Raw genomic sequence first — 24,642 nt, 5'->3', positions numbered from 1 at the left:
CCAGTTATCCTCAAGAAACTAGAGCCTAAGTGAAGTATTTAAATGTTCTGTTTCATATATGCATGAAAATCTTACAGAGTAGGGGAGAGGGAGTGGGGTATTCTTCTTGCTTGCTATCTTCTATGAATGTCATAGAAATCCAGCAGGATCCTGTACTTCTGCTAGGATTTCCAGAATAAAATTTGCTTTCTTCTTTTGCAGTTTTCTTAGCATAAATATACCAGTTAATAAACTATCCAAATGTACTTGGATCTTTTATCAGTGTAAATAGAAATGCTCAAAACTATATCAACGTAGCTCTAATGACTCACTGTCATTGTACTTATTGTAAAGTCATTGTATCTGTCAAAAAAGTAATAAAAACCAACAACCTGGCTACACTTGAAAGTTACTGGAAAGCACATTCATATCTAATTGTAAACAAATAATAGTTAATACTTTATTTAAAAAGTGGAAAATGAAAAAAGATTTAGGATGTAGACAAGCAGATGAAAGGATTTGTGTTGCTTTCCATCTGAGATTACTGAGATGCATTCCTGTATTCAGTTACCTGAGAAGATGTGATATTCCCTTGAGAGAGATCAGAAGGATAACAGTTTTGTGCATCTCCTTACTCATAGTCCTTTGAAACCAGTTCAGTAGAAATAATCTATATTGCAGTAGGGTTTGAGGCCAGACAGTGACTATAGGCAGTAAACACTGGGTCAAGATCATAGCACAGGACAACAACAGAATGTTATCATGGAACACAAGTGTTGAAGAGGGACATTTGAGTACTGCTTGAGTAGACCTATGAAGTCTACTCAGAATTGTTTCTGAGTCTGAAACAGAAAGTCAGATTGCTTTTTGACTATGCTTATGTATGTCCTTTATGTGCAAATGTACTAAATAATCTTTATCAACTGCTAAAACTAATTTTTTTCTTACAGAATTCCTATTATTGCATGCTTTAAGCTAAAATCTTCATATTGTTATTTAGTATAAATTTTGGCTTGCTGGTTTTTTGGGTTTTTTTTGGTTTTGTTTTTTTGGTTTTTTTTTGTTTGTTTGTTTGTTTATTACACAGTGGCTAAGATTCAGCACCTGACATCATTTAAGAATTAATTGTTTAACTCTTACAGTCTTGTGGTTTTTTTTTCAATTTGTGTTTGGGTAGGGTTTGGATTTTTATCTTTTAGGGTTGCAGAGTGGTGAGCTGCTCTCCTCCAGAATAGATATTTGGCATGTTTTGGTGTATTTTTAGTCTCAGGTAGTATTCATGGAGCACCACAGTGGAGGGGGAAAAAAAATTATCTTTAAAGTTTCTGGTAAATGCTACAGCAAAGGCTTCTAAAAGTTTTGGAGTGTTTTCTTTTTTTCAGTAGAATGGATTTCTAATGATTTCACTGCTATTAAAATACAAGTAGCACAAGGCAGAATTATCCCAGTTCAAAAGGGTAGTAGCAAGACTATGATCTCCCTGCTAGTGTTAATACAGATATTTCTAAAGAATTTTAAACTCTGTAGAAGAGATGATAAGGAATGAAATGTACTTTCAAACATTTTGCAAGATCTGATAATAGAGGGAATATATTGCATATTGTTGTATGCAATGTCTGTATGGAACATAATCTGATAACAGAGACAGAAAGTAATCTGATGGACTGGTGTAGATTTAAGGCAGAAGGTATTAAGTTTAAATTTGGAAGAAAGTTGATTGGACTCAAAATGAGAAAATACTTGGAAAGGTTATTAATTCACAGAGAAGCTTGATTCCAGCAAGGCCTGTAGCATATGTGTGAAATGTCTGCTGCCATTGAGATAAGAAGGGATGTTCATGGTCAAAAAATGGGTTTCATGTCATTGTCATTGAGCCTTTCTCCATGTTAATTTAATCTCTCAGACTGTGGGAAAGGGAAAGGTATTGCTCTGCTTGCTAAACACTGTCATTTTCTGGAATGCTTGTGTATATTTCTCTCATTCAGTTTCATGCAGTGTTCCAGGCTTTCTTAAAAGCATAGGTCACTTTGTTAGGAGTGTTTATATATGTATCTTTGCAGAAGTTTATATGTAACCTTTGCAGGACTGGAATCTAAAAGAACTGGAAGAGTAAACACAGCAAAATGGCATGTATCATTCTCGAATGTAGTTATATGCTGATAATGATGGAGATTCTATACATTAAGTTAATTAGATTTTATGTACAAAGCTTTAGAAACACACTGAATTGCATGAAATCAAGTTTTATACACCAATTATAAAACATCAAACAAAAAGAATGATTAAAAATACAGAAATTGATTAAATAAAAGTTGAAATGTTTGGTGTAAATTTCAGTGAGATACATTAAGAGATTTGATGGAAGAGTCTAGGATCTAGTACACTCTTCATGCTTGGGAAGGAATGACATGGGGAGGAAGGAATGTACTTGAGTTTTGAGAAAAAATAGAAAGTATTCAGAAAGTATAGAGCTAGCTGTAGACAGTGACTAACAATGAATAATATGAAGCTATCTTAATAGAAAGCAGGCAAATGGTATGACATTGATTCATAAAAAGACATTACGTGATTTCAAATAAAAAGTGAAATGAAAGTAAGATAATTAATTCAGTACATGTCATAAATAGATAAGGCAGCTTCTTTTTCTTGCTTCATGAGACCACTTTAAAACTTTTTCCTTTTTTCTATATTTCCACATTTTAAAATATGACCAAAGATTATTTTTAAATATATCATTTTAAGTAGATTTCACAGGGTATATATTCTTTCAGGATTATGCAAGTTTGCCTATAAAGACCTACAATATATATTACACGTGTACAGGAAGAGATACAAAATTTTTACTTCACTCCCTGCTGCATAATATGAAATATAGGGAGTAGTACTTCCTAGTATATTTTCTGTAATAGGCTTGAAGCAGTATTGTTGGAGATGGTTTAGAAATTTAGTGTTAAAGATCAAGAAATCTAATTCCTATGCAGGGAACTGGAGAAAAGATGATGAGTCAATAAAATATGGAATATTTTTTAGTTGGCAAAGATTGCTGACCACCCCACCCTCACCCCCCCCGCCAAAAACCCACAAAAACCAAAAAAAAAACAAAAAAAACCCCAAAAAAAAACCCAACAAAAAACTCCTGCATCTGCCATAAGAGCCTCTAAACAGTTGCTGGTATGGTCAGTGCAAGTGTTCTGAGTGTATACAAGAGCAAATGTGACTGCAAGATTTGTTTTATTGTTTTTTCTGGGAAAATATTTTGAATAAATCTTCCTTCTGCATGATAGAGATTGAGAATTTTATTGACTGAGCTGAGCACCCAGAAATGCTCAGCTGCCTCTCAACCCCTGAAAAGGACAGATTCTTCAACACCAGCTATTGCCACAGTGGTATCACTGTGGAGCCAGTAGGGATTTTCTTCTTTTTGTTTCACCTGCTAGAGGACTTATCATCTGTAAGAGGAAATATACTTTTCTCAAATACTCTTCTCCCCACATGCATACATTTCAGCTTGTACTTAGCACTTCATTGATACAGGCTGCCAAGAAGGAAGAATGTCAAACTGGTGCCTTTCAGGCACTCTTTACCAGTTCTGAAGAGCTGCTCTGGAGAAAGGAATGAAAGTAAAGATGTATTATATTCAATGACAAGGTAAAGTCTAATGCACTATGGGACTCATCAAATGAATCCGTCTTAGTTTTTATGTTCAAAATTATTGAGGCTTTTTTGAGAAAACTATATTAAAAACATTACTCTGATTTATTTATTTTTTTAAGGTTTTTTTTTTTTTTTTTAATCTCTTGTTAAAGCAGAAAAATGAGTTGAAGGCAGTTTACCAATGGGGCAATCACTACAAAGAAATAATAATGCCTATGATCACTGATACTACATGATCATATGAGTGCACAGTTTCAGAAATTATAGGACTATCTAGTTGCCTCTACATCTACTAGTTATTCCATTGTATCTGTGGTTTTTGGTAATGTAGTTCTTTCTTCCCTTGCTGGTTAAATTTCCATGCATTTCTTTGACTAGCTGATGTGCACATCTTTCACATGCTTATGTACACTATTGCAGATGTAGCTATTTAAGAATATACTTCGGACATAAATTCACAGTGTGCTACATTTTCTTCTCTTTTGCTGGTGCCACTAGTCTTCTTGCTCAAGCAGAATCATTTTTATTCGGTTCTTTAACCATTTTCATCTAAGAAATAAGAAAGCAAATGGATTGCAAGTCTGATCCACACCTGAATAATATGCCTTTAATAACATTTAAAGGTTTCATCACATATTTGGAACAGAGTGTAGGGGAATTCTCTCTCAGGGTAAACTTTTTCCTTGTGAAAGTCTTAATTTCAAGAGGTGATGTGATGTGGAATGGAATCTTCGTTTGGGTGTATATTTCACTTATACTAAAAGAAAAAAAGCTATTACAGATTGTTTTCAAGAATATTTTCTTTGTGTAATATCCATTCTCTAGGAAATTATTAGAAGTACATATACTTGAAACGATTTAAAGGTATATGTGGCACAGTGGTAGGAATGCCGGAGGAACACTGGAGGCCCGGGTTTGAATCCCCCCTGTGGTGCAAGTGGTAGAAGTGCCGCTCTGCTGCACAGGAGGCTCGAATCCCGGGGGTTGGACTCGATGATCTCTAAGGTCCCTTCCAACCCGCACAAGACTGTGAGAGTGTGTATATATTCATGTTTTTAAATTGAAATTGAACAAGAGTTTGTGGTAGAGTGAAGACATTCCAACATGCTTTGATAAGACTTGTATCATTTGTTGTAGTCTTCCAAAAATAAATTATGGAATGTTTTCTCCATTGTTTTTACGTAAGCATTTATTGAATTACTGGGTATGAGGAAAAAGTCAAATCTAGACAATGCAGATGTTATGTTCCATCAATCCTGGAAATTATTTTTAAAAAAGAAAGGGTTCTATGCAAATCTAATACTAAAAGGCTGTCCTGAACTAGAACACACTAAGCTCCATTTCCAAGCATTATTTAACTCAGTGGAGTCCAAATTATGTGTTTCAGGAACAGAATTATTTACTTCAGAAGTTATATTTGAAGATACTAAAAAAAAAGCGATAGTGTAGAAGTATATGTTGAATCTCCCTCCATTCACGGAGCATGTGTGGAGTTTCTTCTCTTTTGTAGCATATGGTTTTACAGCAAATCATACCTTGATATTCAAGGTTGAAGTATAAAGAAAAATAATTCTGTCAAAGCTGCCAGGTTTCACCTGGTTTCATATCCAAAGCCAAGCAAGAGTTTTCAAGCAAAACTATAAGTCAGCCCAGATTCACTCAACACTGGGCCCAGGTTCAGTCAGAAGAGTTGTGAGCCATTACAAACCTTTTGAAGAATCTGGGCCAAGTTTCAAGTCTGTAATGAAACCCGTAATCAGGCAGCCTTCGCGTGCTCTGGAGTTTTCTTGAGAACATATACCCAGATCTCCCTAAAGTTTCCTGTGGGTTTGCTGGGATTTATTTTTCACTTTAAACAAAGCAATGATGGAGCCTGAATCTTCAAATAATGACTGCTAGGTACAAATTTGTTGCTACAAGTAAACAAAGTGCTGATCACCCAGCTCAGATGACTACATTACTACCAATAAAAAGCATTTTCAGCTTTTTACTCTTTTAATATTTTAGTTCAAGTGTAAAGTGCTGCTGATTGAAACACCAAATGGAACAGTTGCAATTACATTTGATTCCTAATATTTCCATTGCCATTCTCATCTGCGCTAAATTGCCAAATTTAAAATCTGGATTTTCTGTTTTAAAGATGGTGCATCTACAATACAAGAAGAAATAATCTCAGTTATTATTGTAGAGCTTTGTAGGGAGAATAGAATAGTAAATAAATTTAGAGCTCTATTATTTATTTATTTATTTATTAGATTCCTTTATGAAACTTGCATCAATAGTATTTGTTTTCAGGACAGTTCAGAGCCTCTTCATGCCTCTAGACCAAATGTCTTTCTGGAATCCTAAAATTCTCCTTACAAATTAGTGGGTTAGTACACCAGCAGACTGGAAAAGGTAACCAAGTTCTAAACTAAAAAGCTCTTGGCCAAAATGTTAGTATCTTGAGTGGATTTAAGATGTGCTACCTGAATAACTATATACTATAAGCATGTTTGCACAGAATACTCTGTACTAGAGCTTTACTTTTTTTTTCCCCCAAGTTTAATGCTCAGTTTCAGGTACATATTGCATATCAGTATTTCTAAGTTAAGTAAACTTGATATAAAATGCAATCTGAGAGAAGCTTTGTAAATTAGATCATTTTTGCATTTATGTGTGGCAATGGCTGCTTCATGTTTTGACTCTTTATATAATGACCATGCAGTAATTCCCTTCATACAAAATTTTTCTTTTCAAAATGGGTCCACTATGTCTCTATTACTTCACTAATTGGTATGTCTTATTTCATTCTTATTTAAAAATTAGCTGTGGCTCTTTGCAGGGGGACTGGAGAAGGAAGGGAGCTTTTATTCATGTCTGTCAAGCAATTTTTACAAAGGCGGAAGGCTTCAAGCTTTTCACTCCATTTATCCTCTTTGTTCCCATATTTCTAGTTTTCAGAGTCATTCTTTAAGAATTGTTTTAATGTCACATTCATGGCCTGATTGTTGTTTATATTACCTCAAGAATTTTCTTTTTTAAATCTTGCTCCAAGGAGTTCTTGTTTATTTATTTATTTAAATAGATATCAGAACACATCACTTTTTTTCCCCAGAATTGATGTACATTAGTATATCTTAAGGTTGTTTTTCCAAAATACAGGATAAACAAATTACAGCAATTAAAGTGAAATATTTTCATAAAACAGCATCTGTATGTTTGACTTTCTGCTAATATTTTGTCTGTATTTTTACAGCTAAAATAGACCAAGAAAATGAAGAGAAGTCGCTGACAGAAGCACATAAAAGGTAAGAAAAAACAATGATAAAACCCTCCTGTGAAAAATATATTTTGTTAGAAATTGCTGTATTGGAGGCCAACATTTTATTTGTTGGATTTTGAAAGAAATGCACTGAGAAATAAGATTGTTATGTATCTGTTGTAAATTTCAATTTGATGAATGAAAAACATAGAATGTATAATTTAAAAGAATACAGAGCTATAGGAATATATGGGATCCTGGACTCCATCAGGAGAGGGGTTGTTCAGCAGGGATAGGGAGGTTATTGTCCCTCTCTGCTCAGCTCTTGTGAGGCCCCATCTGGAGTACTGTGTTCAGGTGTGGAGCCCTCAGTACAAGAAAGAGATAGAGATTTTGGAAAGGGTCCAAAGGAGGGCCACAAAGATGATCAGGGGGCTGGAGCACCTCCCCTATGAGGACAGGCTGAGGGAGTTGAGCTCGTTCAGCCTGGAGAAGAGAAGGTTGTGGGGTGAAGTAAACTCTTCGAAAGGGCTGACAATAGCAGGACACAGGGAAACGGTTTTAAGTTGAACGAGGGAAGATTTAGGTTGGATGTTAGGGGGAAGTTCTTTACTATGAGAGTGGTTAGGCCCTGGAAGAGGCTGCCCAAGGAGGTTGTGGATGCCCCATCCTTGGAGGTGTTCAAGACCAGGTTGGATGGGGCCCTGGGCAATCTGATCTAACAGATGTGTATGTTTGGTGGCCCTGCTAGGCAGGGGGGTTGGAACTACATGATCCTTGAGGTCCCTTCCAACCCGGGTCATTCTGTGATCTGTGATTCTCTGGTTTTAGAGAAATATTGCATGGAATTTATCTTTTAGAAAATGCATGTACATTATATGATAATGAAGTCAGAAATGATATCTGAACTGAGGGAGTTCAGCACCAGAATTACAGTGGCCTGACAAACACTGTATTTCTAGACAACTACTAATCATTAGGTACTACTTCCTGTGCTTATAAAATACAGAGTGATAATCTGTTTTTTTTAATATACTAGTATATATAATTAAATATGCCTTTCTCCAAATACTTTTTGGTGGTTAAATATATTTAATTCAATAATGAATTTCACTGCACGGCGTGTGGTTTCTTCTGATGTCTGGCAGAATTCTCCAGAAGCTCTGTCTAAATGGGGCATGTAAAATCTGTCCCAGCAGAAGGCTGAAATGAAGCTCCATTTCTAGTCCACATTTGGTGCAATTTACAGTCTACATTAGTTTTCCATTTGCCAAACATAGCATCTTTTTGTACTAACTATAGCTGCTGCTGAGCATATGCTAATGAATACAGCTGGTAAGCATCTCAATAGGATACCAGTAAAATGTAAAATATTCCAACTTTCACTGTTTTGTCAGCCAATTTTTTGGCACTGGTGTCCCAGTTTCTACCTGGCTTCAATGTAACAGTACAGTGACTGTTCTGGTAGAGCATAGCCATTTCTATCTATTCTCAAGATATACAATAGAGCACTTGAAAAGGAGAGGAGCGGATGTTCTTTTGTCACAAGTTTCATGTTCACTTTCATGGAGATGATTGGTCATTGAGTGGTATATTGTTCCATTTTTACATCAGGATCTCAAATCATCAAAGGAAGTACTGTTTTGGCTCAGTATCATACCTCTTACTAAAGTATACAAAAGGCCTACTCCTAATCCTTCCTATTTGTCTTAATTCTTTCTTCTCTCCCTGTGATGAATACAGCAGCTCCTTTAACATAGTATGTTGTCCAAGAAAGAAATTCCAGTTCATTGTTGTACATTATATTCAGAAGTTTTTTGGAACAAATGAGGAATTACACTGGGGCCTAACACAAGGAATCTAGGGACAACGTTATTTTTACTGTTACTTTAAGTTATGTTTGTCTTTCTTCCTTGCACCTTTCCACTGAAAGTGTTAATCAAATACTGAAAAACAAGTTCTTGAGGTAGTTTTACTATTGTGGGTGTTTATTGCATTAAGATCTTTAAGGAGGCTTAGAAAACGCTTGAGATCTTTTTTGGCAAAGAGTGAAAGATGAGAGCTTAAAAAGCTATATAAAAGATTCATTTCATTTGGCTAATCATATGAAAAATAGCTGTGTATAGGATGACTAGGCAAGCAAGTGGTGCAAGGAAAAGTGATGGATTTGATGGAGAAAAAATAATGTGAATAATGTGTTTGAATTTTCCTTTTGAAGTGGTCAACTTTAGCCCACAGATAAGTTCAGATCTACCCCACAACAGCATTTCTTTTGCTTTCAGTATGAGCTACAAATTTTCTTTTAGCTTGGACGCAAAAAATGATATCTCCATAAAAACGCAAGTCTGAAGGAAAGCTCTTGCAGCAATAATAACAGAAATATTTCTAAAATGAATAATGATTGGGGGGAAAAAGCAGCAATTTTAGGAAAGCTCAATTGTGCAATAGATGAACTGAAATGGAAAGTTAATCTTCCACGCAAAGTGAAGACAAAGAAAATGGAATGTCTCCTCCAGGGACTCCATGCAGCGTATAGCTGTTCATTTGTCACTAGTGAGAAAATGTTTAATCGGTTTTGAAATGATGTATTCTCTCTTTATTTATCGTGTTTAGTGACTTTAAGAGTGTCAGTATGTAAAGTGTTTATCCAAGGAATGGATTTCTGGCACATGGATAAAATGAAAAGTGAAATGTTTAGCTTGCAATAGGCATATGTTCCAAGATCCCTCTGAGAAAGTATCCTGAGATGAGAAGAAAGCACACAGGTCTGTGTTTATCTAGCTTACGCAGGCAGACAAGGAAGGCTCCAGCCTGGTATTAACACTGAAGTGACATGGAATGTCTTCACTAAACCCCAAACAATTACATCATTCCCTTAACAATATTGATAAAGTGCAATAAAAAGGAACCTGGCACTTTCCAATTAGATCCTCATTGCTAAATACTTGAGTAACTGTCAAATACATGGCAAGTTAAAGTAAAAAAAAAACCACTATTTCAGGGGGAGTGAAAAGAAACAAAAGATGGGAAGGAGAGGAGGAGGGAAACTGCATTTTCCTCCTCCTGTATTTCAGGAGTCCGCATTTTGAAATTTCTTTTTTCCATTTTAAATGAGTTAAGATTGCATCCTGCGTACCAAGATGCATATATATATATATGCTCAGTTTACACAGATGGAAATAACATTTACACAAATTTGTAGCTAAAAATGAGACTGAAAGTTGGTGCCCTTTTTGCTAAGAAAGAAATGTTTCATGTGTTCTGTATTTTCATTTACTTAGTTGTAAATACTTCTGAACTTTTAAGATTATATCTTTATGCAGGGAGAAAAAGAATTATTGTTTGCAGGTATACCTGATGCAAATGTAGGAGACAGCTCAATCAGAGCATCTACGGTCAGTAGAAACTAAGATTGCATCAAATTATTGTCAAAAGTTATATGGTAGCTAATATCTTGATTACTGTGCTGGTAAGAGTAACAGGGTCAATATCATCTCTCTAGTTTACACTATGAAATGAGCTAATTGCTCCTCTTGTGCTTGGTTCCTGAAGAAACAGCAACAAAGCAATTACCAGAATAGCATTCAATGAAGTGAGAGGTCTTTACTCGCTCTACTTGTTACCTATGTTTAGCTGAATAGTTATGAAGGCATCACATGTAGCTTTATTACTTTCTTCTAATACCTCGTCCAGTATTTAGTTCAGATCTCCTTGGAAATCTTCCTGGTAGTGGATTTTAATAGAACAACATAAATCCAGACTGGAACACAGCTTCTCTTCCACTGAAACAGTTAATAAATTCTCTGCCATTGGAATGTCTCTTCTTGGAATAAGGCCTTTGTAGTCATTCACAAACTGAAGTGAAGCTGGTGGTCTTAGAAACATTCAGAACATCTTCACTTCTTCTGACATCCTGCTAAAACAATGAGGCATCAGATTCTAATTTCAGTGCAGCAGCATCTATATTAGTTTAAATAAGCTTTGGGTTTAGGTGAATCTTAATGAACCATAATGCATTCAGACAGAGGATCTGACATTCGTCAAGAACAATTAATTGCTCTGAAAACAAATTATTTTGTGTACTCATACCAAGCCAGTGTAAAGAGGCAATGTATGATAAGAACCTCTTAAACAGTACAGACCCTTTCATTTCTAATACTTAAAGCAGAATAACCTTGCATGAAGTGATAACAGATCACTAAGACAAAACAGTCTCAGATACTGTTGACTTGATTTTTGGGTGAAACACTCCACAATATTACCCTGCTATGATGCATAGTGAAGTCTCCATACACAGACATGCTGCTTGCTATTATGGCATAGTGTATGTCACTGAGTTTAACAAATCTAAGAATTTAATCTGTTTCCAGTAAATCTCAGTGCGTTCTGATAGCATGTATTTGTTTTACAAAAAGTCAAATAGGATTTACTTCCTTTTAAATATCAACTGGGGAATTTCAGATCTGTGTTGCTGAGTACAGAACACTCATCTTCCCATGTCAGAATATTTTTATTTGGTTTATTTTATAATTTGCTCACATTACTTGCACATTCCAGTGATCTCTGGGCTTTAAAGTGCTTCTAGAGTGCTGTCTCCCAGGCATGTCTTCTGTTTTCAAAACTTGTAATAATCCATCTAGTAATGTTTTGTTGCTTTCTTGTTGTAGCAACAAATGACATTAATTTTGAAGATAAATATTTACCTTTAAATTCTCCAGAGAAAAAAAAACAACACTCTTCACAGACATCCAGTGGCTGAACATTGGAATGGAGGAGGAACAAAGCTTTACACCTGCTCAGGAGCTGACAAGCTGATGACACTTAAAGAAATAGCAGATACTATGGTACAATGGCACTGCTGAAAAGCAACACCTACAAATGTAGCACCTAAGTCTGCTAATCCTTTAAAACAGTAAAAGTTCCTACTGCATCAGTGCCCTCCTCCCAGTGGTTTGGATTTCTTTTTTTCCAAAAATAAACAGTAAAGTTGAAGTGAAAATTGAATTAATGATTGAAATAAAGTGGTGAAAAGTTCTGAATGATGAGAGGTACTAAATTAAAAACTAAAACAAAAAACAGACCATTAAAATAATAATAATAATAAAAGATGTCAACATTAAAAAAAAAGCAACCCTGCACTGCTAACTGAAAGGCAAGAATATGCTGTTGGACCCCATCTTTCACTGCTCTTTTGCTGTTTGTCCTTTGTTAGTACCTTTCCTGGTAGGTCTCTTTTCTCAGTGTGTGGCTCCTAGCATGAGGACTTGAATTGTTCGTGGTAATACATTTTAGCACAAAGTAAATACTCAGTGAGAAAAGGAAATGTGTATAGCAGAAGCTTACAAATGGCTAAACAGATTGGATCATCCTAGTTCAGTATTCTGTCTCTGACAGAATATCAGGGCATGTAAATATGCAGTAATGGAAACATAACCAACGGTTTTTTTACGTCAGAAAGCTTTTTCTGAAGCACCGGTATTTGATTGTTCTCTGATCTTCGTTGTTTAAAAAAAAAAAAAAGAAAAAAATTCTAAATGATTGCAAGTTCTTAACTACTTGCATGGTGGATTCTTTGTGTAACAGCACTGTCTTTTTATGATGTTGAGATTCTTGCTTAAGTCATTTTATTGTTTTTTAATTGGTTTCCTTTTAATAGCGTTCAACACTTGTATGAACGAATGATACCATAGCTTTTAGTAAACTGATCTCCAATTCATAGAGCTAATATTCAGCAGAATACATTAATGTTTATGCAATCGATTCTGTAGTTAATATAGGGGACATTCTTGAACCTTATAATAATAAATTAGCTTAAGATGCAAAGGCAGTTACACAAATGGGTAACACTGACACGTATAATAAATGCAGAATTTTTTTTTAAAAATTAATTTATAAAATTTCATCTCTATTAAAATTCACAGAAAAATGAAGAAATGACTTTTTAAATGTGACATTCTTTTTGTCTACACTCTATATCTAAGAAGTGGTTTCACTGTGTTGTCTTCAGATATTCAAGATACTTGTTTTGAGCTGTTATAGCTGAAGTAAAACGTGTGAGATTTGCTCCAATGCATCTCCATTGTGCTTCAGTTTATAGTTATGTTCATTCAGCTTTTTCTGTCATCATGTGGTCCATTTGAGTTGTTTAGTTAGGTTTTTTTTCTAAGACCTTTATGGTGTAGTGTTAACATTTGCAATGACTGTGACTTATGTAGATACCAACTTCTGTTTTTACTTCTTGCTTCTTGATTTCCCACCACAGTGGTTGCCTTATTCCTTGCTGTATGTTGAAGTTTACTTTAAGTATTATTGTATCATATTGCTGTTGTCATGTATGTGCAAATGGAAAAGCAGAATGTAAGGGATTTGGTTTAATTAGGTCACAATTGTATTAACTTGTCTGGGAACTATCCAGTAATAACTTATTCAATATAGGTAATTCCTTCCTTAATAATTTCCAGCTGATGGAACACTCCCATCAGCACTACCACAGTTCAGAGCGGGCCTCAGCCTCTGCTGAAACAGCACTGAGATTTCTTATATGAGGAGATTAAGTAACTAGAAAGAAGCATTGTCTCTATTCTTCTGTTTGTTCCTCAGTCCTTATTTCTTTTTTCCTTCCTCCTTTTGAAGATGTCTTAATAGGCCAGGTTCAGAAAATGCTATAGTGAACAAGATCCCTTCTGCACTGTCTTAAATGAACTCTTCACCTGTGATTACTTTCATCTGCTCCTTTTCTTACCTGTTGCCTGGAGGGCAGTTCTATTTTAGTCAGTCCGCTGACTGAGAGAAAATTTCCTTCCTATTAAAAAAAACCAACAAAACAAAAACTAGCGTGATGATCACCAGGAACATCATATAATCTTATGGAAGGGATGGGAACAGCTCTTCTGGAGTTGAGAGTTTTCTCGGGCCAAAGGGATATGCTTTATTTAGCTTTACCTTAATATGTGAATGTATGATGCACATAACCAGAGCAATATGGTTGCATTAATCTTTCAATCAATCCCTGTGGCTGCCACATTTTCATTGAAGTTTGATCCCTATATAAAATGCTACTTGTTTTTTCTCTCCATGTCTAAACAAAGATGTCATTGCTATGCAGGAAATATATTGGGAAAAGTTAGGAGATCAAACATAAATGCCTATATAAAAAAAAAAAATACTCCTGTACGGAACTTTTCCATCAGACAATTGAATTGAATTGACCCAAATTTGTTTTCTTGAAATACTTGTTTTAAGTATGGATGTATATTCTTAATACCTCTTGAATTAAATAACTTACTCTGGGTCTGGTACATTCAATGTATAACAAAGTAGAAAATATCTAAGTTTTACATTTGTGGTACTTATGAAATTTCCTGTTTTTATGTGATGTGCTGGAGTGGACCTCAAAGGTAGATGAATAATTTTGTTAGTGCTGAAGCTGCTAATTTTCATCTAGTTGGAATACTGCAGCATTTTTTGGTTTAATGTGAAATTATAGGAGGCAAGAGACTGGAGATGAGGCAGATGACTTAGTATTCAAAACATTGCAAATGTTTGGCAGGTTTTTTTTAGAGGAAAGGAAAAAGTCTCTTGAGACCTTTATTTTCTGTGTGGAACAATATTACAAAATCCATAGTTACAGAATATGAATTGGCAAAAGGAATAAGAGATTAATGATTCTGGCAGTTGCCTTAAGCTAATGTATTATCTCAATATATGAAAGATATTTTTTCATCCTTAAAAAAAAAAAATCCTTAGCAATATTTATTTGCTAATTATTTTGAATGATCCTATAAAGTTGCTGTCCATGCTAAGTTTTCTCACAGGCTTTTGCTTTCTCGATAGCCAGGGTAACAGTTTTGTTTATCATATGATTCTGTGACTGTTGAATTCCTTTGTATTCTGTCATAACACTTAACTCCCATTCATGCTTTCCACTGTTTAAAACACAAAGAAAATGCATACGTAACCTTTTACTATTTATAAAATGGGTAAGGAAATTTGCAGTTGATTTTTTTTTTGAGGAGAACCTACTGTTACCTATATATCTCTTCTTCCCTATGTAACTCATTTTAGATTTAATTTAGTAAGATGTATTAATAGTCTTTTTAACCTTCCTTCTTTTGGTAGTCTATGCTTAAAATTAAAATTGACCTGTTTCTTTCATCAAACTGGAATATACTTTAGCATTTCTGAGAAATGAATGAGCGCATGTAAACACCTGGCTTCCATATATAGCAAATTAAATTGCCTGCAGATATGTCTGAATGTTCTTTGACTTCTACATGATTCAGAACTTCTTCTGAAATGTGTCACTTCACAAAACTAGCATAGTACCACCAGTAAGCTTACCTGTTCATAACATCAAATGTGTGTAAATGATCATTAGCAATTTATAAAACCAAACTTAAGTTCTGCAGAACATCCAGTTTTGAACTTTAAGCAAAATACGTAATCTGTATAAACAAACAACAACAACAAAAAAACCAACACCCAAATCTGTATGGAAGAATTGCAGAAACATTTTTTCTGATGTTAAGCATGACTTCAAACAAATAGGTACTCTCGTATGTGGTTTATTTTTATTGTTTGGCCATAGGAGCCTGCTTAACTGAAGCTGAGGTCTTCTGCTTAGTACTGTTGATTTATGTTTTGTGGTTGCTTTCTTTTTTTCTTCTTCTTCTTTTTGGCAACTCTTCTTCCCTTCCCTTCTGCTTGACCCATTTCAAACTGTTCAAGCACATGAAAAAAAAATCTGTCAACCAGTGCATCGAACATAGCAGATGTGAATCTGAATCATCATATAAACTATAGATATCTCATTGGCTTTAAAATGAAATGGTAAATAATTAATCCATAGCCATTCTTAAAAGACTCCTAACGGGTGAGCTCTATAATCTAGAAATGCTGTCAAAAAGCTATTTACAATGTGAATGAAATTGGCTATTAGCGCATTCGTTCCTTCCTTCTCTCCAAACAGTAAATGAATTTGAGTAGCCTCACAGCTGTACTCAAGGGAATGCACAAAAAAGTACCATGAATCATTCATCAAATTTCCATAAGTGATGAAGTGGTGACTTCAGTCATCTCAGTCTATGATGCTTTTTTTTCCTTACTGAGTTACACAGTTTAACTGAGGAAATTAGGACAAAAAAAATTTGTCATGGATGAGCAAGTCCTCCAGTGTTTCGAGACATATTTATCGTTCAAAGTTAGCATGTGAAATATGAAAAGCAGATCAAAATTTGTCTAAGAAATTGTACCTTTTGCCGTGTCAAGATAAGACAGTAGTATGAACATTACTGCCTTACTTTTAATCAGGCTTTCGAAGTTATGCTTTTTGAAGTAAAGCTGCTGACCTCCTTTACCTCTTTTAATCCCTGAAAATAATTTCCATGCTCTCCCTTCCTTCTTCCATGACTGCTCATTCTTCACTAATGCACATTCTTTTCTGTACCCTTAGCAAATGTCTTAAAAGAAAACTAAGAACCTGTTCACTTGAGAAATGGATGCTAAGCAAGCTTTGCAATACCTGTTTGGGCAAAATATGTTTCGTTTTTCATGGAGGTGTGAAATGAAATTCAGAGAGGTCAAATGAGTTTCCCAAAACTAGAAACTGCAGAAATAAATTTGGATATAGGAACACAAGCCTTCCAAACTGTAGTTTATTATTTGATTCAAAATGCTTGCACGGGCAGGAACAGTATTGATATTTACAGATGTTTTGTGTCAAAATCTGCTAATGGACAAGCAGGAAAATTTGGGCTGTCCCAAAGAGAAGCACAAGAGTAAAGGTATTTGCCACCCATCTGAAATCTGAAGGATATCTATTCTTAGGGCTATGGCAATGTCATCCCAATGTCTCTTTGGTTTTGGAATGTGTGTCCCTTTCTGTTATCACCTTTTGGACATGTCTGGTTTGACATATGTAAACATTTCAAAATCAAATATTTACAGAGCGTGGTAATAGTGAGGATTTATTGCTGTGCTAGTTTCATTTGATGAATTTTGATTCACTTTACTTGCTTTCTCTTTCTGTGTGAATTATGCTACTTTGTATCATAGCCCAAATATTGCAGCATCAAATGTATAAGCAGTTTTCCATAAACCTTTTAAAATATGTTGTGAGAGACTGGCAGCTAGTAAATAAAAGGAGATATCTTTAGCCAGTAAATATATTTAGAGAGAGAGAGTCACTATCTTGATTGTTTGATCTGCATATATAGAAAAATTGATTTATTGTGACTTGTGCCATGGAGTCTTACTGTGTTGCAGCTGATACCTTGTTCATTGTTAACATGCACTAGGAAAGAGCGACATGTTAACAGTGACAACCAGCTATGCTGCTGCTGTTTCACATTTTATGAATAGCATATCTCTCTTACCTCCAAAACAAACTTTCAGGGAGGCTAGCAACCTGTGTGAGCATTTCTTTTCAGTGTATGTACCTAGAAATGAAGTGACAGCTGTTAAACATAGCATATAAGGTTATACCACTTCCATAAGTAGTCCTCACTGGAAGCAAAAAAAATAATCCACAGCACTGGTTTTCCAAGAGGTCTCCAGAAAGTATATGTTAGTGCCGGTAATATTAGACAAGTTCTTTGGTGGTTTTTGGTTTTGTTTTTTACAGTGTACTCCTGAACAATGTGACCTTCACTTTGTCTTGGCTTCCTGTTTTGTGGGATTTTTTTCTGTGAGGAAATTTAAGAGCCTTATTTAGAAGGGCCATTCATTGTTTGATTCATTTTATTGTCATTTTTCAGGTCTTAGCTTTGTATTTTAACTTCTGATCGTTCTGTGTTTTGCCACAGAGTTTTCATAGAGGTCATGGAAGAGTAATAGGTCATTAAGCAAGTTATCTAGAATTATATTTCTAGATACAGCTTTCCATAGAATTTTTCATGAAATTAATAAAACTTCTGATTTGTGTTTCAAGTGAGAAATACATCCTTAAAAGCTGCAGAATTAGAAAACTTAGCATCACAAATGAAATGGAATAGTAGTTGAGCAATTTGTCTTGGAATTAATTATTTTAAAGTTTTCTGCATAATTAAATATATTATTTCTACATATTCTTAAATTTGAAATAAGTAAAAGCAATTGAAATAAGAAATCTGTTAAATTTCACTGTAATCATATCACTTAATGGGTGTTACAAATGTAATCTTCAACTTCAGCAGCACTTCTAACATGAGATCTATCTCCAGTATGCTGCTTTGCTTTTGCTTTGTTCAGAGGGAAACGTCAGATCATTCTTGTAGAATGACAGATACCTGTTATCTAGCATGATTGTTCCTGATTCACTTTTCTGCTGCTGAGATGTGAGTTTTAGTCTTTTTGTATATGCTCACATCTAAAATACCTATTTAATTTTGTCACAGTGTAGATTTATTAGAACATGAAAAGGCTGAAAATGAAGTTTTTATAGATGTTGATGCTGTGTTTTGAAAATTACTTTACTTTAAATGCAACAGAAAAATAGTATTTGGAAGGTGTGAATATCTGGATTTGCAGGGCTCAGCAAAGTGAGTTAATTTTAGCTTCTGAAATGGAAAATCCTTTCATCAAAAACAATATGATAAATGCCAGACCCCATTTAGCTGAAGAATCATATTTATGTATCTATTTGTATATGAAGACCTAGGAACTGTTGGTTTTATATTCTTCTATTTTAGATCTGCTACCAAGAGCAATTAAATGTTCCATCAATTTTAAGCAGGGAAAGAAAAGAATTCTGCATCTGTAGTTAGTGAGACATTTGTCATTTTCCTTTTTTTCTTTCTTTCTTTGACAGCTTTTTGGAAACTGCAGCCTACTTCTGTATGAAACCAAAAATGGGAGAGAAAGAGGTATCCCCACATTCTTTCTTCAATATTTGGCATGAATTCAGCTCTGACTTCAAAGACTTCTGGAAGAAAGAAAACAAACTTATTCTTCAAGAAAGGTACATTTGTTTGTTTGTTCAAAGGCTTTTCTCAGAGGATGTTATTGTGAGCAATCACATAGAAACCAGTTGCCATCAATTCATTAGAACAGGGACTTTCTCACTTCTTTTTTCCCTAGCAGAACTCTTTTTCCTTATAATCATAATTCTTGAATGGAACTTTGATATCAATCTGTGATAAAGCTTTTCAAGTCTGTTAATTGATGGTTTTAGTAGACCAGGTAGCTGCTGTGCCTCTGTGAATTCAAGCAATAGGAGATTTCTTTCAGGTCTGGAGGTTGATAAAAGATTTCCTGAAAACAAGTCATGGAATTGAGATGTGAAACACTGTAAATATTTGTCCAATTAAATTGGAGAAAAAGGCTTGAAAAGCAGGGGAGAGGAGAAGTCACTTTGACCCCACCTTAAGAGAAAAATCAAACTAAACAATATTGTAAATCACAGTCTCGTGATCATATGCCCATGTAGAATAACTGATGTAAAGATAAAGAAACATAAACTACGTTTTGAAAGGTTAGCCACCCTTTCTGTTCCATGTATTTAAAGAGCTGTGAAGTTTGCTTTCATCTGCATACAGATATTGATCATTATTTCTATATAAAAATAATGCCACAAATTAATCAGTTGTTTAAATGCTAGAAGGACAATTTAAACACAAACATGAAAACTGTAACCAAGCTTACATAATTCAGCATCTGTTAGCAACCTGAGTGATTTCAGTGTACAGATAATGAAGCTGCTGCTGTGCCTAGACATTAATAGGACAGAAGCTTTAGGCTCTCTAAACGATTGATACCAGTTCATGTTTAGGTAACAACAAAAATAGGTCTTTTTTTTTTTTTTTTCTTTCAAGAAAACACACCCTCTATAAATATCGCAGATATCAGATTACTGTCTTTGGAAGTTATTGATAGCTTGTTATTGATAGCTTTTCTTAGACACCAATATGATCAGTGTCAGGTATGCCATATACATTTAGTACAAATGAACACATTTTGGAATGAGTTGTCTCACAGTTAGGGGAGATGGATTCAATTCCTACTGCAAGAGGATGGTGAAAACGTTATACTATACTGTATACCATGGAGCAATCTGGGGATGCTGACTGTCAGCCTTGAAATTAAATAATTAGGTTTGTTTCTTGAGAATGGAGTTGACAGTTAAATCCTATCTTCAGTTTCCTGCACAGGCATTTTGCTGCTTAAGCAATCATTCACCAGGCTGCATGCTACATACATTATTATGGCCAAAATTTATAAAATATACAAATTTATTCTTTTTCCTTTTTTAGGGGTTAATCTTCTTTATTCCTTTTTGTCCCCTCTTCACCCATCACTCTAGTTTAATAAACCTTTTTGCTGTGTCTCTAGAGTAGTTTCATAGTTTCTTAAATATTTCTTAAATATTTAATGGTTTCTTAAATATTACATGGACTGTGTAGGTGAAGGATTTACAAGTTAATAGTGACTGTTTCTCGTATTTAGTCTCTTCAGATATGAGTCACATTGTTTTACAATAATTTTCTCAAAGGCTTTTCATGTGATATTTTCTTAGGTGGTGTTACTTTTTGTTACTGATACATTAAAACTATATGTACTTCAAAGAAAGCAGCCAGCCAATTCTTATTTTAAACACCTTTCAGTCAGCATTTTAACTTGTATATTGATTTGCCAGGCATTTATGTGCAAAAGATAAACACTAAAGTGTCAGACTTCACATTTATTTCCAAAAGGAGTTTAAAAAAAGAAGAGAAATGACATGAGGTTAAAAACAAAATATTTTTCCGAAAATTTTCTACTGCTTTCACTCCATTCTGTCAGTTGAAATAAAGCAGAACTGGAAAATACCAGCTGTAGAGAAAATTATGCATGATAAACTGTTAAATACAGTAGCAATAAAAAGAAAAATGCACCTGAAAATTACAGTGAAAGCATACGTCTGCCAAAAGGTTTTCCTAAACATACTTTTTTTTTTTTGTTCTTTTTGTGGTCACATTGTAGGCAAGGCTATGGAACATTCCTATCTAAATTGTTATGCAAGCTATTTGTAACCTTATAAAAAATTTAGATTGAAATTCTGGAGCTGTTTATCCTAAAGATGTATCCTTTTAGGTAAAAACTGTAAAAGTAATATGACGTTTTACTCATTAACCTACATATGACAACATGGGCCTGATTTGTTTCATGTTTTTAAATATTGGTCTTACTGTTGTCCTTTCACACTGTATTTTTGATGTGTCACTGGTAGGCTCTGCTTTTGTGTTTGCACTCTGAAAACTCTTAAATACTATCTGACAGTATAGCTTGCACTTGATATGTGATCACAAAGAAAGTCAAGAAGAGCTGACACATTAATTCCTTTTCAGTGTTGTTGCAGAAAAGAACAACTGTTCAGCACTTTCCTAATCTGTATATATATTTTAGTTTCTCCATACCCTAAGGTATGAGGTAAATTGGGCCCTGAATATTTATTTTTAGGTAATGCATGGCCACAGTGACACCTGTCTTACCTTCTTATGAAAACTTTTAAGGGATCATACTACCAAACTTGAAATGCATACTTTTCTCCTGTAGAGACAGCAGGTGTCTCATGCAAACTATCAAAGGTAATACAGTAACACTTTTCTTCTTAAATTATATCTTTATGCCCCTTTTTTTCTTGTTTTCTTTATATTTCTGAGATATTCAACATTAAATGCACTATTCCAGTGTAGCACTGGAGCAAGAGATATTTTCATTTTTCTTGGTGTTGAGCAAAGTCCTGGATGTGGTATGCACCCTGGCTCCCAGTAGCCAAAAAAAAAAAACAAACCACACACAAAAAAAAAACAACCAAAAAACAGTAATGAGTCCTCTAAGACATTGTGTTTAAATGAAATCAGGAGAAAAAACATTCATTGCATTGCTGTTGAAGGTTAATATTAGTAGACCTTAGATTCAGACCTTACTAGGAAGAGGCAGAAGCATTTTTGCAGAGACACAGCTATACCTTCACTTTCTATGCATAAAAATGGAATACTGACACTTGTTTGTTCACTCCTGCCCTAAGTGATTGTAGGTTTCTTCAGATTGTTTGTTGTTCCAGACAGCCTCTGCATGCTTGCAAATATAGGGGGAATTAAAGTTGTGTTTCTAGGCGAAAGGAAAAACATGGAGCAGGGGGGAATGGCATTGAACAGGTGTAAGTACCATTTAAGTATATGCAAAAGGTAAATATTTCTCATAGGCTCAGTTTGACTCTTCCTTTATGAAAAGGCGTGACACTGAATAGCGTATAACTGGGATGCCAGCAGAGGACAGTTCATAGGTCAGATCAAGATGCTGGTAAAATTCTCTAAATTGCATCTTGCATCACACTAAGCTTGAAAATTTCTTTTGGCTGGCTTTATTCAACCCTTTAACTGCCACAGTAAATCTCTGACACATTAAAAGTAATCTATACATTCAATTAAAAAAAAAAAAAAAAAAAAAAAAAAAAAATCCCTAGTTTCTCAAATGTAAAATTGCCCATTCCCGTAAGAATAGCAGTTAAGCTGGCACCTGGTGTGTCACACTGTGTATATCTAGATGAAAGGGAGATTCCTGGCCAGCATGTCTCCACAGCTCATTGATCTCCCCCTGCAGAAAGACTGGTATGTCTCCCTACGGGACTCCTCAGCAGGATGATTTAAAACTTGCTGTTGAGCAATTTAAAGTCTGGCATTGGATATCGGTACATTGCACAGTGAGGAGCATATTGGTAAGCTGCCACTTCTGCTTGTGGAGGAGGGCATTAAATCCCATAGCACAAGCAATGGTCCTCTCAGAGTAATTTAAGGGAGATTTTGTTAGTGCTTATAATAGGAACCAGTGAGTCAGACTTGAGAGTGAGAAATCTGGGGACATGGGAAAACGTACTTGCAAAGAAATGTGGAGACTGAATAAAAGAGTAGGAAAATATATATGGAATTGCAGTGCAAGAGGAAAATGGATAGAAATGGGGACTATATTTAATGGAGTCGCATATCACTTGGCTTGTGTTGTGGTGCCATCGAAAAGCTCCAGCCATGATGTTAGTAAGCAAATGTTTTCTCTGACTTAGAATTTCAATATCACTCTCTGTATTGCTGTTTAATCAACTGGGCTCCACACTTCTAGACTTTGTTTTACAATGTCAAAACTGGATGTAGCTTGTATCTTTGAACAATTAAAATAATTGTTCATTTTTACAAGTATTTCAAAATTTTAACTTGATTATAAGAGTTTCTGATCAAGAAGTATTGTGGAAAATTACAGACGATGGAATATACATACATGAAAGATGAACACATGAAAGATCCAGTAGCTAGGAAGAGCGCTTTGAGGCAGTGCCTCAAATAGAGGCAGTTTGCTACCCAACTGAGAGAAGTTGCTCAATATTTCAGTACTACTGTTTCTTCCTTGTGCACTTCTGGCAATCTGTCTATTTCTCAATTGGATCATCAGGCCTTTTGGTTAGGGAAGGAGAGCAGTGACTCTCATTTTTAGCACTGCTTGGATAACTGAGAAAATAATATTTTGGAGAGTTTCCCAATCTGGGTCTCTGGAAAAGATTGCTTAAGAAAAAGTTAAATGAAGATATTTTAAAGTCTTTGATAAGTCTCTTTGTAGCTGTAAGCCAACCAGTGTACATGAACTGCAAGTTTGAACAAAGTGAAAAATTAAAAAAGAAAGAAAAAAAAAGAAAGATTCCAAGTCTCTGATCTCTACTAAGTGCTGTGACTTTCATGAGATTCTAGAATGCCACCAAATATTTAGCAGAAGAGCTTTTCAACAGCCTCATTGATTTACCTGATGTTGTAGTGTAGTGTCATGCTGGCGTGCTGCATTGCATTTTAGTATTTTATGCCTAAAAGGAGACGGATAACAATTGTCATCTCATAGTGAATTTTGCCTTGTTTTTCGTGGCTCTAATGTCAGATGGGTTGTGACAGTTTAGGATATAGCCAAGTGGTGATATCACAGTTCCTACCCTATGGTGATCTTTTCAGATTTTGTAACTCTTTCCTGTTTACTGTGTCTTGGAAGAGTGAATGACATTTTTATTATTAAATAAATGAATAAACAAAAATAACAGCCTAATGTAATAGATACCTGGAGATGAATGAAAAAAAATTGCACAAGTAGGAATTTTAAATAGAATTTCTGCCAAGAGATGCTACATATTCAGTATTCATAAAATGTTTTCTTTCCCAGGTGAAGTGATTATTACATTGGCATTTGTGGTACCCAAACATGTTGAAAGGTTCTACAAATTTGTCACTAACATTTGTCATTAGCATTTGTCACTAACTTGTCTATCTACTCAAGTTAGATTGCTTTTTCTTACTGAGGAAGTTTGACAAATCAGTGCATATAGTTGTCATAATGAAAACATCCATTAAATGTTAGTGCATGGCTGTGTGCATATTTTGGCTGTGAGTAGGAGGCTAATATAGAGGTTTTTGTTTTGTTTTTTTGTTTTTGTTTTTTTTTTTGAAGAGATTTTCTTTCTCAGCAGTCATTTTGATGTCAACATGTAAGTGGGTAACTCTTGATGTGAGTGAGTATTCTCACCTGATACAAAAAACTTGGAGGCCTCTTCTCTTCCTGCATTCTGCTTTGTACATCTCTAATTCCATGGCTCTGCAGATAATTTCTGCTAACTTTGCTGGTTTTTTGATTGTTTTGTTTTTTTCAGTGAGCTATTCATTCATTTCTTATTTGCTTGTACTGCAATGACACTACCATAGCAGCTGTGCAACAGTGGTTCACCTCTGCTGGTGCAGGTTTTTACGAGCACTATATGCAGGCTCTTGTTTATTGCTAGAGAA

The 24,642-nt window shown here is 34.9% G+C and overlaps 1 protein-coding gene across 1 annotated transcript in view; it reads left to right on the top strand.

Annotated features, from left to right (window-relative positions):
* FMN2 (formin 2) overlaps positions 1-24,642 on the top strand; it is a 133,077-nt gene that overhangs the window by 99,571 nt on the left and 8,864 nt on the right. The window contains 2 exon segments of the mRNA XM_015857765.2: positions 6,872-6,923; positions 18,663-18,812. Of these exon segments, the coding sequence (XP_015713251.1) occupies positions 6,872-6,923; positions 18,663-18,812 (202 nt within the window).

The sequence above is a fragment of the Coturnix japonica genome, chromosome 3 (genome assembly GCF_001577835.2).
Source record: "Coturnix japonica isolate 7356 chromosome 3, Coturnix japonica 2.1, whole genome shotgun sequence".
Taxonomy (NCBI): domain Eukaryota; kingdom Metazoa; phylum Chordata; class Aves; order Galliformes; family Phasianidae; genus Coturnix; species Coturnix japonica.
This window is presented reverse-complemented; position numbering and strand designations above follow the sequence as displayed.